Source organism: Puntigrus tetrazona, chromosome 8, assembly GCF_018831695.1.
Source record: "Puntigrus tetrazona isolate hp1 chromosome 8, ASM1883169v1, whole genome shotgun sequence".
Taxonomy (NCBI): domain Eukaryota; kingdom Metazoa; phylum Chordata; class Actinopteri; order Cypriniformes; family Cyprinidae; genus Puntigrus; species Puntigrus tetrazona.
Genome location: NC_056706.1, coordinates 5,552,762 through 5,569,748, shown reverse-complemented (window position 1 = coordinate 5,569,748; position 16,987 = coordinate 5,552,762). Strand labels below are relative to the sequence as shown.

The 16,987-nt window shown below is 37.7% G+C and overlaps 1 protein-coding gene across 3 annotated transcripts in view; it reads right to left on the bottom strand.

Moving 5' to 3' along the window:
- The window catches only part of LOC122349970 (tight junction protein ZO-2), a 57,055-nt gene that overhangs the window by 35,419 nt on the left and 4,649 nt on the right, over window positions 1-16,987 (bottom strand). The window contains exon 2 of one of the 3 annotated variants that reach the window (XM_043246131.1): window positions 4,522-4,672. The exons of 1 other annotated variant lie outside the window; for it this stretch is intronic. In XM_043246131.1, the coding sequence (XP_043102066.1) occupies window positions 4,522-4,587 (66 nt within the window). In that variant the 5' untranslated portion in view covers window positions 4,588-4,672. Of the gene's footprint in view, window positions 1-4,521; window positions 4,673-12,818; window positions 12,904-16,987 lie in introns of those variants that run through there. One more of the 3 variants, XM_043246134.1, reaches the window with a different exon arrangement.

Genomic DNA, 16,987 nt, shown 5'->3' with positions numbered 1-16,987 from the left:
AGTTAATAAACAATGCCTTTATCAGCATATGAACATCAACTAACAATTCACCCTCATGTTGTATGATTTTCTGGTTTGAAAATGTATATAATATCGTAAAATTGGATGAATTATCTAAAATCACATGACAGGATTGAAGAACTATGAAGCTGGGGAAGGGTTTCAGCAAAACTTTACACTTCAGTTTCATATTCCACTATAGCATGACTTCAGAGAAGTTATTTAGAGAATGTAATCATATCTGTTTTTATGAAAATTATAGCCACTGTTAAAGCAGGACAGGCCCATAGATAGCTGCAGGAATGAAGTATTTTTGTAAGACAAAGCCATAAACAAGCATTCTAGGTCTATTGTCCTGAAATCAATGGGTTTTTTTAACAGGTTTTTTGTTTACATGCCTGAAAAAAGGCCTGTGGTGAACAACTTCAAGATATTTTCATGTTTTATTTTACAAAATAAAACATCAGTAATACACCCTTGAGATTTTTAAAAGCATTTACTTGTCTTGAAAAAGGCGGTTGCTATCAAGTGGCTCAATGGGAATACAGTTTCTGTGACTCTTTTCCGCTTTCCCAGCTCCAATACCTTTATAATAGTACTCTCTACTTCGAAAAAGATTGCTTTAAATAAATGCTTTGAATTGTCAGAAGCTTAGTAATGGTGAAGCTGAAGTGCAACCGTGGGTGTAGTGCGTTTATAGTCTACTTTCAGCTTTTAACTTATGGCAACTGTACTTACGCTTCAAAATTCACAAAAAAATAACGTATTTTATGAAGATTATCCTGATAAACAACAATAAAAAAAAAAAACCTTTGTTGGTTGCAGAGCTATTTTCTGCAATAATCCAAAAGCCACAAGAAAAATCCTACTGGGTTTTTGTCAAGCGAACCGGAGCGATACAAGCTTGGGTTGGCCTACAAAATATATCACTGCAATGTCCTATTGCATTATATACGGTATTGTTTAATATGTCTAATTACACTGAAACTCCTAGAGCACACGCTCCAGATGTGTTAAGCCTTGTTTACCATTATGGTGAGGGACGTTTAAGTCTAAAGATTTTACACACACACACTAGGGCTGTGTGAAAATAAAATAAAATCCAAACCCTCAAGAAAATCAATTAAAGGTCTAATCCAAGGTCTAATCTGATTTGGATACACTCTCTTGTGTTGTTGGGAACCAGAATCTACGTAATACAGCCTTATTAGAAATATGATTGTATTCCAGATGTTACTGCCAGACAAAAAAATATATATAATCTACACTATAAAACGAGTGCACTGGACAGAAACGATCATCAAAAATGCCTGAGTTTGCACACTTCCTATCAGAAAAGGTTAAAAGTATTGTCTTTTGACCATTATGGGCGCGTTTAAAGTTTGACTGCATCTCACGACTATGTTTACGAAAGAACATCCGTGTGCATGTGTGTAAAACAACAAACTGGTGATTTATTCCTGTATATGCTTTTTTGTGATTTGCTGGACTAGTGACTAGTTGTAACGTTAGCTGAATGTAATAACGTAGCTGTAAAATGTGTTGCCTGATGAAACTGAAACGTGTATCTTCATCATGACTAGATGGACACGGTGAGGTTGTCTTTAGACGTGAGATCTGATTCACCTCATGGTAACAATCCTGTCAGGTCCTCCATCCTTGTGTGTGTACACTGTACAGTTCGGCCAATCTGGTTTTGTCTGGTAAATTCTCTGAGTCGGCAAAGCAGAGAAAGGGGAGGTAACCTTTCCCCGTTTGACAAAATACAGGGAAGATTCAAGATCGGGCCATCTGAGCTTTCATTTTCTCAAAGGTGGCTTGGTTTATACCTATCGCCAAATTCTAGCGACCGGGGGACCATAGGCAGGCCACAGGAACTCCTATTAAATGTTAAAAAACGTCATAAAGTGAAATTTTCATGCCATGGGACTTCAATAAAATACAAAATCCTATACTTCAAATGTTTAATGAAACCATCCCTGAGAAGTAACCTAAAAATCCCTCCATCTCTTTCTCCAGTCTTATTTAGCAAGCTCCTCACAACAAGGTCAAGACTCGCATCTCTCCCTGGCTTGGCTCAGTCTCAGAGGGACAGGATCCTGTGAGCGGCCTGAGAGGAGGACCCTGCTGGTCCCGATACGCTGGAGACATGTCTGCAACACTGTTTCCTGTCGACAGGCCCATCAGCATGAAGCCGTCCACACCAAACAGACCCGAGAGAGCAGGGCCGCCAGGACGGCATGTAAACTCAACCTGCAGACCGCAGCCTGTCACAATAACATGTCTGAACAGCCTGTCCACACAGTAGATACAACAGGTTAGACGTGTGACAAGGAAGGAGGTATGTGATGGCGCGCGCGCACACACACACACACACACACACACACACACACTAGAGCAGTAAATCGGCCACCACACTTGTCAACAGAACACCTGAGCAAACACATAAATAAAACTGTATAGTGAAAACACCCCTCCATATGACAGGGAGGTCCTGGTTTATATTTACCAGCGGTCAACCACTATGGGTTTTTTAATAGCCGATGCTGATATCTATAAAGCAGGGTGGTCAGTTATAGTACTTATAAAACTTAAAGATGACAAATGCAACGTTTACAAAATTGTAAAATCAAACGTACAGTTATTTTGGTAACAATTTACAATAAAGCGTCGTTGTTGACATTAGTTAATATATTATCTTACATGAGCAAACACAATGAAGATAACTTTTAATACAGTCATTCATTTTTAGTTCAAACTGAATGGGTCAAAACATGAATATATAAATATGAAAAGAGCTATAATATTAATTTGCCACATTCTCTTGCCTTCCCTTACTTAAGGGGAAGTTCACCCAAAAATGACAATTCTGTCAATTACTCACCCTCATGTCCTTCCAAGCACTTAAGGCCTTCGTTCATCATTAAAGAGATATAGGTGAAAGCCATTAAGTATTCTTTTAGCTTCATAAAAATATGGATGAACCGCTAATGTCATGGACTACTTCACCAACATCTGTGCCTTGAACGTGATTGTTCCCTTGCTGTCTATGCATGGTAAGAAAGAGCTCAGATTTCATCTAAAATGTCTTCATTTGTGTTCCAAAGACGAACAACGGTTTTATAGGTTTGAAATGACAAGAGGACGAGTAATTAACAACAACATTTTTATTCTTTGAGGAACCATCCTTTGAACGTAGCATCTTAAACGCATCCAAACCATGTTTTCTAAACTAGAAATATTAAACATACTTGCAATACAACAATGCCTAATTATAAACGGTGTATAATGTATATTTCAATATATGAAAAACACAGTGTAAAGTTTTTTATTTAAACAGATTCGCAAAGTCACCTTAACTCACAAACACTATAACAATTTTGCAACTTAAGTTTAGGAGTTTAAGAACAAAGATTTGAATGAGACATCTATCCTGTCCGATTTGCAAGCTTAAATTAATCTAACGACTTCAGCAAACGTGCTGGGGAAAAAAGCATTAAAATAACCGCCACATTCACAACGTAGCAACGTGAACATACTCATCGTCTAGCCCAAATGCGCGCACACACACACACACACACACACACTAATCCACAAACGCTCTAAAAATACTCCTCACACCTGAGGGATACAGAGACCCAAACACCTGCTCCCCTCTGCTTCTCACGGTAATGACCGAAGCAGAAAACCCAGACAGAGGAAGAGTTTAAACAGCACGGCAGATGGATCAACAGAGGCAGAGCAGCCGCTGCCAGCAAAAGCTACGCTATGCGACAGGAGCCAGTGAAGTCCACACGCACACACCTGCACCTGCATTACCGGCTCGAGCACGCCAACCAGGGTGCTCCGTTCAAACCCTCGATCTGCGATTCACTCGCTAACGTTAATTCCGCAAAGTTTCGTTTCAACAAGCAACATCAGACCGGCGCGGCACAAAACCGCAACTTTCCCCCGGCACGAACGCTCCGCCGACACGCTACACGCGGCACGTCACCAAACTTTGCACACAATCACAAAACACGCCCACTAACGCCATACAAACCAAATCGAGCCTACTGCGGGATCTAGGAAAGGGGGGTAGAAACACGACAATCTTCTCTCTAAGGTGGCAGCTGATGGAAGGGTTTATCCCTGGAGGATCAAGCCACCGCGAGCGCCTTTTTTTCCGTCCCCACCAGCAGTCTGAGCAGGCATGACGCATGCCTGGGTGAGAAGAGGATGATGAAGCTGTTCCTTAGCTCCTCGGTCTCCCCCCGCACCTCGATTCGCGCCCCTCCGCGCCGCCTCCATCTCTGGGCTCTCTGCAGGCGCACGCAGCAACCAAAGGGGAGCCAGTTCACGCTCATCTCTCCCCATGGCCACCCGACCTCCAATCTAATTAAGCTCTGAGGCGGAGAAGATTAGGCACCCGGAGAGAGAGAGAGGGAGAGAGAGAGAGAGGAAGAGGAAGAGGGAGAGGGAGAGGGTAGAGAGAGAGAGAGAGCAAGAGAGAGAGAGAGAGGGACTATAAATAAGACTCACGGAGCCACGGCGAGTCCTGAACGACTGCACAGCGCGTGCCCACTTTCGGCACAGCACCGTTTTCATGTCTGCGCTCTCTCTCTCTCGCTTTCGTTCTCTCGCTGTGATTCTGCCGGCTTCTCTTCTTATGTAATCCTAATACACAACTGGCCTACATTTACACACACACACACACACACACACACACACACACAGATCAATACCTACATATTTATGTGTGTACTGAAGAAGTGTATACAATATTAGCCTATGCACACACACACACTCTCTCTCTCTCTCTCTCTCAAGAAATCCCAAGAGACTGCAGCGATCCGCAGGACAACGGTGTTCACTTTAATATTTCAACACAGCGCAATGCTGAGGAAACTTTACAACGTTTTTAAAAAAAGCTTTAGCAGGGTGGCATCCGCTTGCATATGTATTTGTAACACACACACACACACACACACACACACACACACATATATATATATATATATATATATATATATTTCTAGTGTTATGTATTTATGAGTGAAATCAAAGTGTTCTGGTACTGAAACTGAAAATAATTGATTTAATAATAAATTACGTCATTACGTTTTTTTAATAATCACTCAAAAAAAAAATCACTACAAAAGCTGTAGTGTAAATGAATATTTAAGGCATATTTCTATTATTATTTAACTATAGTATTTAATGATTTAATCACATTTTAATTCATTGTTGAATATACATCAAGGGAAAAACCCTGCTTTTATGACAGATTTATTCAAGCATGAATTAAATAACAAAGACAACAATTAAGTATAAATATAATAATATAGTTTATATATTTTAGCAAAATGCTCTTCCTCTTCAAATAGTTTAAAATTGCTTAAATTTAGCAATTAAAACACACCAAAAACTAAAAATCAAGACATGTTTTATAAATTTAAAATATTCCAGACTTTGTTTCATATAATAAACAACAAAAGCTTATTGAGTTTATTGGATGCAAGTTTTGTTCACACTTCACCTGAAAACAGCAAAGACTAAAAGCCAATGTATGCTTTGTATTTTACGCTTAAATTGTGTGCGACACAAATTAGACCACCAGAATAGTCTGCACGCTGACTTGGTTTTGCACTTATGAGTTGTTCCACAAGGTGGCAGCTCTGGCCTCACAGAAGAGAACAAAACTAAAGAATACAAAATAGAGGACTGAGCACTTCTGAGGGTGTTATATGACAGCAGCAACTTTAGTTGAAGAATACAAAGACATTTTTATCTTGTGGAGAAAAATAGAGCAGACGCTGGACAAGAATTTAAGCTATCTAGTTTCGTGTATACCTCAAATGGAGCATATTTTGAAAGGCCGCACATTCAGCTAGCATATGGGTAAAAAAAAACGATGCACCATCAGAGAAGGACCGATGAAATTTGGCCACCCAAAACCGCTTCGGCAGAATTAAAAGTGGGGTATGTATTACGAGTCGGGCCGTGTACCAAAACAAACTTGTAGCCAATCAGCAATAAGGGGCGTGTCTATGTCTATGATGTGGAGGAGAGAGCGTTCAGTGCACCGGACGGATTATAATGAGTTCTATAGTATTTTGTCGCACTTATATCTGGTGTAGACACTGGTATGGCTTTAATTCACAAAACGAATCACTGTCTGGGTTACGCATGTACGTGTGGAGCGAAGATATCAAAATATGGGCAAGACCCTTTTGGGGTAGGGGCGTTTGTTTTGGTGATTTGAAATATTATTAGAAATCACTTACCCCACCTTTAAAAAAATGCGTCACTACTTAATGCCTCAAAACAAAATATGGCTCATTGCAAATCCCCAAAACGTCTTGCAAATTAAATAATCAATAAAACTATTGATAATTAAGCACCTTTGAAAACTAGTTGACTGGTTGATTAGTCGAGGAAAATGAGGAAGCGGTGGAAACACCCTTTTTATCTATTTCCCAGCATTATCTTGATGGCGAAGGCTTGCTGTTACTCGAACCTGAAAGAAACAGCCGGATTTGTAAACGTGAGCAACTGAGAGTTCTGGAAATTCCAAGAAAAACATTAAAAGATCAGGGGTCACGAGCTGACCGCTCACGACACAGTCTCTGTTAGCAGTGAAAAGAAGATTAGAAGGTTTTACGCCCACTAACAACTTCCTGCCATCACTGTCCATATTAGCAAGACCCCTAGTCCTTAACAAGTACCTATAAGTTGATTATAAGAGGATGACGACCCGCTGATGCACCCAGCAGCTAATACACGCACACACTATTATGCCTGAACCGACCCATAAGATCTTCAATTACAATATAATTATACAGGCCTAGGCATTTTCACATCAGACATATCACCGATGATTATAAATCTACACATTGCCTTAAAAGCTGTGATGATTAATATTTTAGTAAAAAAGCAATGTCTGAAGAACATTATGTTCAAAAGAACACGCAAAATAAAAATCGTTTGTGACATTTGATGAGTTTAAAAATCTCCACATTTTTAAATAGTTGTATTTGTATTTAATAAAACATTTATTAATTCTTCACGACAACTTTTTTTTTTAATGAATCACTATATCGTAGCCCTTACACATCCGTAACTTGGACCAGATGTAAAAAAAAACATCAGATTAATGATCAGAATAACCGTTTGCTAATATAATAATATTACACATTATAAATAAGATTTAAATTTGTGCATTCGACAGACACTTCGTTCAAAAGCAACACCGAACATTCTGTTAATTTTCTTTAAACAGATGACCTTGATAGCACTATAGGAATGTCGTAATGTCTTAGCAATAACAGCAACAATGTGTATTCACAAACTGTTCCATAGCAAACATGATACAAGTGGTTGAATTGTATTACTCAGCACTAACAGGCACTAATTTAAAAAGTAACTAAAAAAGCCTTGACATCATTCCTATGAGAAAACAATGAATCCCCAACAGAAAAAAAAAACAACAACTTACTGGAGCACAGTCACTCTCTCCTCAGAACAGTGGGGTGTAAAAATAGAGCGAGTGAACACTTAAACTTCCAGAGAAAGCAGCACAGGGACAGACATCCACAGACTGATGCTCTTTGTTTGAGCCGGTCCTCCAAAATAAAGCACTAACTGTCTCAGAAAACAACGAGAACAATGGATGCAGAAAGAACGTCTTCGTAATCTAGATTGTTGAACAAGAATCTCGCTGAAATATGTAATACAGAAATCATACACTGTGTCGTTTGGAAGAAAAAATACTTTAAAAGACTGCTGTGAAAATAAACACAGAAGTAATATCTTTCTAAAGACCATCTATAAAAAAAAAAGAGCCTTGAATGAAGATGAATCGTGATTGTAAATGTCCTTCACGTTTCTACTGTGCAATTTAACAAATACATATTGAACACCACACACACAGTCCATGACATAACAAGCTGAGAGGAAGCCTGCGTTCCTCAGTGAATTCAAAGCGTTTCTGCTCAAGCTGTGAGCGGACTATTAGCACATGATTAAGAGTCTCCTTGAAATTCATTGTCACTTTCCATATGGTTCCTCCTGTAATAAAACATTTCTCCTTTTCTGCATGCGTTTCCTTAAATAAAAGACAAACCCCATTTTAGAACCTAATAGACCATAACAAATGAATCCTACAATTAATGCTGATACAGTTATGGCACATCGTGATAAATCTAACGGCATTCATCTAGAGCGAAAAACAGCTAGCTTAAAACCATACACTGCGGTTCGAAGTTTAGTATGATATTTTTTTTATTTAAATTTAAACAAATTACTTTTATTCTGCAAGAATGCATTGAAACTGATCAAAAGTGCAAGTAAATACACTTATAGTGTTACAAAAGATATCAAATCTGTATCAAATAAAGGCTTTCATCTGAACTTGAACTATATTAATCAATGATAATAAAGATAAATATTTCTTGAGCAGCAAAACATCATATTACAATGATTTCTAAAGGATCATGCGAGAACACTTGCTGATGCTGAAAATTCAGCGCATTTATAATCACATGTAATTTTTAAATATATATATTTTTATATATACTTTTTAAACGTAAGAGTTGTAATCTTTTAAAATTTTATAGTATTTTTGATGAAACAGTTGCACCCTCTGTGAACGTGAAATGTTTTTTTTTTTTTTTTTTTTATTAATAAATTTGAATGCCATGCAAGTATATACTGCTACAAAAAAAGAAAGATAAAATAAACATAAAAACAACTGAACTCAAAACTCGAATAAGACTTGGATCAAGTGACATGAAGTGAATCAGCACTGTTCTGAGAATGCATTAAATCTACGCCAAGTTCATGTCTTATTAAAAGTTGTCTCTAACCACTCTAAAATATTAAACATAGTTCTGTTCCTCACAAATTAAAAAATCATGCAGTCAGAAAGTATGGAAAACGGTCAGCATTTTCACTTCGACGTCATCAAAGCAAAGCTTAAAAAATTGATAGAAAACTGTCCGAATGCATTGACGTTCTTAAGAGACGCTTCAATAAAGTCCAGATTGCCACTGACACTTCTATTAGACAATAAATCGAGATCAAAGCACTGAAACACAAGCGCATTACCCAGGTCCACATCCTCCTTCCGAGTCCTAAATCAGATGACCCTCTTCTGTTCTGACTCATTTGAAGCGCCGCTTCATCTTCAAAGAAAAACAAACGGTGCCGTTTCACCGAGCAGCTGCCACATTTTCCTCAACCGATGCCCAACGACTTCCCATCCTGTTATGAGGCTTTTACAGCGTTGTCTACATCTAACAGACGGCCGTAACGAGGATCCGGTGTTCAGTAGTGGGCCATATTTAATCCTCGGCGTAGGATCAATCTTTATTTGGATGTATGGATGGCCCAGGCTCGTCTTTATATCACGCTGAAGTTCTTCAAATGGCTGGTTGAGGGGTGTCGGACATAAAAACACGTCCAAACTGCTACGAGAGATGAGGAGAATTCTTCAAGCGCCACTCCTTCCGCTAATAATACAACAGCTACCGATGCCATCCCAGCTTCCGTGTCATTACCGAAGGGATGACACTTCACTTAGCCACGTACACTCCTGCTATGTGATGTAAACGATACCATGAACAGGTTTCTGGCACTGGATGTTGAAACATTATACACACACACACAAGCACACACACACATATACAGAGAAAGAGAGACTTAGCATCTTAGAATAGCAACTCCACTACACCCGATAATTGCCTACTATGCAGCCGGAGGCATGTTAAATGGCGGTCATTGAAAAAAAAGAAAAAGAAAAAGCATGTAAAGTGGGTAAAATGTAAATCAGCCCATGCAGAGGGAGCTTTTCCTGGCCGTTTATCAGTCGTGTCCCCATGCAGCTCATCTGAGTCCGGGCTAAAGCCTCCGAGCAGAAGAGCTACAGTGAAGACTGGAAACTGGGCCGAACGCCTATCGCGAGTGTTTGGTATCTGCGCTTGCTATCCTCCCTCATGCTGCGTCCTGCAGGGTGTCGGTATGAACGCGAAGGGCCAAAAAGCGAAATGTTAAAGTTTGAGGTGTCTCGTGTAATACATTTCTGAGTACAAATGTATTTGTGTATACAATGATCAGTTTGAGGGTCATTTTGAGGTCGGTTTGTTCTGTTTTCTTCACTTTATAAGAGCGTACGTCGATCTATGTTTGGAAGTTTGTTTCCTGACAATATTATATTGATCAGTAACAACACGCACAACTGCACTGTTTTGTTTATGGGGTATGCAGCGGAAAGTTAATTTACACAATATTTCAAAAACGTATGGCGCCCGTGTTATTGTAGAGCCGCAGTTTGAAGGGTGTGAGGGTACTCAATAAATAAATAAAATTCACACAATGATTCAACCATAAGTTTTCTAAATGCTTGTAGTTTTTTGAGTATTTCCAGTCAAGCAATTATTCCAAGTAAAAAGAGTGCAAATAGTTAGACAGGGGTTATTAGCAAACTTAAACTAATACCACACCAAAAAAGGAGAAAGTTATTTAAAATAAATATTAACAAAAAATAAAAATAAAAAAGTAGATTTTTTTTAAAAAACAAAAACAAAACAAAATTAATTTAAACTTACTTTAAAACATTTTTTTTAGCTCATTTACCTATACAAAATATTTTTTTAAATAAATACATTTAAAAAAAAAAAGACAAAATAAAATTTGAATGAAAATAGAATGTTTAAAATAAAAATTAAGATAGCCTAATTATTTACACTTTGGAAGAGAGATGATTAAGGATGCTTAAAGATTATTAAAACACTTCTATATTGAAAACCATCATTAAAAACATTAGGCTCATTTCTGCTGTTCAGTTTACAAGAATCACACCCTTCGCATGCATACCAAACATTGACCTATTGTGCTCAAGTATATAAAAGTGCATGCAAGTGATGAATTTTATAGAAACGGAGATGGACGGGAGGCATGAAGCTCTGGAGTTCTGGTATTTTTAGGGCAGGGTCAGGGGTGACACAATCACAGCGACTCTGCATGCCAAACATCCAAAACCCACAAACATCACAACCATTCTGACACTGAAGAACATGCTGTAAGGAGATCTGAAGGTCACAGTGTCGTCTTCTATGAGGGTTTCCAACCTCGCCGCCTTATATAGAGCATTCCTGCTGTGCAATCTGACGCTACTCACTAAAATTTTCAAAAGAAAATGTCTGGACAAGTGCGGAGCACGGCGCCGGTTATTCTGCCACGGTGATTTTACATCCCTGGAATGAGGAGGCGTCTAATCCAGAATAGCGGCATGTTTCCCATGGCCTAGCGTGGGATTGGAGAGTTCACGTACGCCGACGCTCACGTGATCTTATTATGATGGGTTTTACACTGATGCATAATTTGTAGAGCCTTCAGTAAAATAACTTGCAGCTCTGAGAAAGAGGTCACGCTAAACAATGATAGTAAAACAATAGTTGTCCAACCATGATGAGCAGATAAAGAGCAAAGAGGATGTGCAAGGCTTGCTCATCCCAAAAAAATGAGGTCATTAGGAAGCCAGGCTTGACGCACACCCAAACATCTATTCAATGAGACAAACTCCCAGGCACAGACTAATTGTGTACAGCACAGACTAATTTTACCCACTTCCCATTTGACCCGAACCTACATTCCACACACATGTATGCAGCAGACTCCCCTTAGAAATTATGCAAAGGCCTAAATTACGGAAATCTTCAGATGTTCTCATGTGTATCCTGTTCGGTTACAACTCAATTTCTCAAGCGCATTCATCAAAGTAAACAGATTGTATCACAGGCTGTTATAATTGCGTTTAAGTGAGTCGGGATGCCACGTGACACTTGTTTTTAATGGCAATGCGTTACTAAAACAATCCACCGGGATTTGATCATGGAGTTTTCAGAACGTTCCAAAATTCCAGCAAAGTTCGGATTCAAAATACCGCCCCGACAAAAATGCAAACAAAACATTTGCTGCGAATGGCTCTCCGTTAAATGATACATACAATCGTGTTGTTAGATCAGCTGACTGCAAAGAAGCAAAGAAGACCCAAACAAACCATCAAACAACAAAACAGGTAAACCCAAACAATCACGTGTAATAAAAGATTAATGCAATTCTAAATAGTAAATGCCAACTGTTATATATTACCAATAGTTGATACTTTATTTTTGTTAAATACTTAATGTAATTGTTAAAGGGGTAAAGAACAAAAGGTCCACTTTTGGAGAAAATATTGTATCGCTCTTAGAACTCCATCACCTGCTTTCTCTGACAAAAAAAATAAATAAAATTAAATAAAATAAATAAATAAATAAATAAATAAATAAATAAATACACACACACACACACACACATATATACATATATACATACATATATATATACATACATATATATATATATATATATATACATATATACATACATATATATATATATATAAAATATATTCCATTTTGATTTATTGTAATCATTCTCATGGAAAGAATGATGGAAACATTTTTAAAAAATTAAATAAATCCTAATCAAAGACAGGTAAGGTTTAGCAGGTGCAGTGGATTCTAGCAGATTCAGGTTTTAGCTCAAGTTCTTCTTTTGCTTCACGCGATCCACTCATTTCAGTAATTAATGTCAAACACCAGTATTAGTCATGAATGCATGCGCCTAACACAGCTCATGCCAAGCTTCCCACAGGTCAAAAGTCCAGCTATGAAAAAGCGCCATTTCACAACAGCGTTCAGACAGCTCAGGTCGAGCCTGCGCTGCATCAGCCGGTGTGCTGTATGCTTTTCCCCTCAGGTATCAGGTGCACGCTTACAGCCATAACCAGTTACCTGATGCAGAAACCTAACAGCCATGCCGCGCAGCGCTTCTCAGGTCGAGCCCAGATCCTCAACTATCCACATTCCTTCGCTCTGCCGAGTCAACGCATTAAAACAAAACAAACAAACGATGAAAGATAAGGAGGTAGCAAATTACACCTGTATACTTCCCACAATGCTTTGCATAACAAACGAGAGAAAAAAAAAAAAAAAAACAGATCTGCCTTTAGGGACTTACAAGGGCACAGGACTCTGCCCACACCGCAGGTTACGGCCAATCAGGTGAAGGCTTTCTGATGACGAGCTGAAAGGTAATATGAAGAACACAGGAGACTCTCTTACTTGCAGCAGTCAGACGACACAAACCTGGAGCTTACGGAAGCGGCGCTCCCTCCCTCCGCTTTCCATGAGGGATACCGAGACATTTCCGAATGATTGAGTAGAGCTCCGCTGGGAATTCGAGAGCAGTCACTAAATAAAAGAAACCTCAAAACCAAAGCGTGTCGAATGCCAACAGCGGGGGAGAGGGTGGGGTCGGGAACATTCGTGTCATTTTTATAAGGACAATGGATTCTTATTGACATTTCAAACCTTGTGGTCTTATTCTGGCATAAGAGCTTGTTTTCTCCCAGCTAATGTGCTGAAGGATTACAACGCTTTCTGAGAAAACGCTTTCTTTTTGAGCTTATATATTATGAGCACCAAAGCATGTTCAGATAATGTGAAGTAAGGGACAATAGAGAACCAGTACTTCCATGCTACAATAAATATATACAGTTTCAAAACAATACCAGATAAAGTAATAAATTAAGCAAACGGGAATTTTTTTTTTTAATATTTTTATATTAAATTAAATAAAACTAAAAGTGTAACAAAAACAAAGTATTAATTAACAATTAATTTAGTCACAATTAAATTAAATTATAAAAAAAATGTATCTGATAAGAAACCATTATAAATATGTTCAATAATGTGCATATTTAATAAATAAGTGCAATGATGTAAAACTGTTTTTTTCCATTTCAGTTTTAAAGACGACATATTGTAGAAAAAGTTTTGTGACCCTGGATCACAAAAACTGAGATTTATACATCAACTGAAAGCTGAATGTTTTTTTTTTTATATTACGATATTTGGCTGAGATACAGCTATTGGAGAATCTGGAATTTAAGGAATGAAAAAAAATAATAATAATTGAAATTCTGGTTTTAATGTATTTAGGAAAAATACTAATTATCTTCATGGAACGCGATCTTTACTTAATATCCTCATGATTTCTGGCATAAAAGAAAAAGTAATCATTTTGACCAATACCAGTATTTTCATGGTATTTTGGTATTTCAAGATTTTTTTATATCCATTAGTCCAAAAAGCCACGACAATAACACAGTGCTTATCTAGGTCCTGTTGCATTACATGACAAAATACAGCCAATGTTTGAAGTAACACCCTATGCACACATACTGTAACGTAAGAGCACCGAAACAGGATCAAGTCCCGCACAGTGGAAATGTAGATCTTGGATAATCTTGATATTATTTCAATCACACACACTGTATAAGCATGCTTAATAGATATCAGTCCTCAAACTCCCCTCTTCCTCTGAGAGTCTCTCCAGCATGAGAGCTTCATTGTTTCAAAGAGCGTTTATGGAGAAACAATGCTTAGCTTTCACTGCCAGTGTCTCGCTGCACTAGTGTAAACAACTCTTTTATTCATCCACCATCCCACGTTCTCCAACGGCCCGCTCCTGTCCTCTCCTCTTCTTCTGTCTGTCCGGGGTCACATCTATGACATACTCTAATTGCTCAATAATTAGATTTGCGCAAATGTTTGTAATTCCCAAAGCATTAGTGGGTTTTTTTTTTTTACCACAAATAAATACAAAGGATGTCATAGGTTTAATTGAGGCAGAAAAATATTTTAATTAATTCACCACAATAAGTCCATATTCAATAATGGTTTTTGCTGTGTGTGTATATATATATGATTTATTTAATTTGACTAATACTAAATTGTTAATAAAAAAAAACTATACAGACATGTTAAACAGAAAAGAAAACAAAAATTTTAAATAAAATTATGAAAGTGGAAATTTAAAATTCAGAAAACTGAGTGATGACATTTTAAGCATTAAACACGATTAAATTAAATGTAAATGGGTCAATCATTTACAATAAGATATATTATATTTATTCAGATAATGCCACTGTGACTTTACTCACACTATTTTACTCAGAAATGAAAATTATGAATGGTCTAAAAACGCAACTGAAAGACTAAAAAGAATAGGTTAGGTAAAGTATTGTTCTTTATGAATGTTTTTACAAAAACAATTACAAGTCATCATCCCTGTTGAAGTAATCCCACCTAGCATTCGCTAACGAACCATATTCTCAGGGGAAATCAAAATAGGCCTTCTAAACAACAAATCTGCCCTCCGGCTAAAAGAAGCCCCTTTTTATGACCAAGTAATTGCAGAAACCTGAAACTGAACTGATACACATCTGCTTCAAATTGGCACTAAGGTAAATTCAATTAAACCATAAATTAAAGCAACACCCCAAACTGATGAAACCCTTAATGGGAGAAAAGGAAAAAAAAAACTTTCCATCACAAGGTTACGAAACTTAAATTAGAGGCAGCACGACCTGGAATTACAAAACGTTCACTGCATCCACAACACATGACTCATGTCAAATATGATAGAGGAGGGCAGAGATGCACTTCCCAGAAATGTCTGTCATCAACTAGCGATTAGGACAACGTCTGGAGAGCCGTAGGGATCTAATGATTTTTCTCTGTGCACGGGGTCGGCAATCTTTAGGGTGCGGTACAGTTCAAAAAGGAAAGCAATGCAGCAGAGGAAGCAAGCTGTAAACTGTCCTCATCCTGGACATTTTTAGATAAGCCCAATCTAATTCCTTGTGCCCAGGGAGGAAATAACAACTTCTGGAAAATCATAAGGCTTTATCTAAGAAGTCCATCCGAAAGAAAACAAGTGGAGCTTTTTTCTTTTAAACTAAATTTTGATGAGAAGACAGGAAACCCCACTCTGTGTGTCCAGCTGAGATCAAACGATCAGACAGCTTGCATGAACTGAACTACTGATACATGCGCATGTATACAGGAAGTACACCCTGGTGAGTGGGGCAAAGGCCCAAAATATCCAGGGCAGAGGCTCAAACTGTTCCATGTCATTTAGAAGTATTATCCTGCCACAAACTACAAAGAAAAACACAACTACTTCGGGCTAAAATGTTTAAAAATTGCCTCAGCTTGGTGCCTAGGAGCTAGATCCATTCACATGCACCAAGAAATATATTATCGTCAGCACCAATGCATGATAACATTCAGTTTATTTTAAACATGCGTCTGTTGCTTTAAATGCTCGAGCGCTTTAAAAGTAGAATAGAAAATCACTCATTAGCTGGGAAAAAATCTTTTTGAAAGTGATTTCAACAATAACTGTCATTGTTGTAGTTTTAGTATGATCGCTGCTATACTTTACAATTTTTTTTTTTAACTATATTGGTGTTATTACTTTATCCTTGGTGTGTACAACCTTCGGTAGGACCATAAACAATAATAACACTGATCATCAATTATCACCAATAATCAGAAACAGCCAGATTGTCCACCTCAACATTCCATATTCTTGATGCGGTTCTATTTGTTGGTAGGATGACAAAGTTGTAAAAGTTACATTTTTGGCCCGGTCATTGGTCTAACAGAACACAATGTCAAAATGTATGAGATCAAATGACAGTGGGCAGGCTTTGCTGTCGCCAAACGTGAATTCCAGTACGATCCTTCAGTTCGTAACATTCAAGGAGCGCAAAATAAAGCTAAAAGTTAAACATCTGAAAATGGTTAAATGACCGACTTTTGTGACATACACCACTTGCACCGCTTTGACTCAGCTGAATCATGCGTGTAATTCATGTAAATGATAACGGAATGAGACGAATTTGATAAAACTGGCATGTGAATAAAACAAACCTATGTGCATATATAAAAAATACAATAATTACAAACAGTTCAAACTTCTTCCACTGTTATTAAATTATTAAAACCGTCTAATTACTGAATAATTAATATAGCATTACACCAACCCCTCCCTAAAAACATACAAATAAAAATAAATAAATAAATAAATAAATAAATAAATAAATAATAAT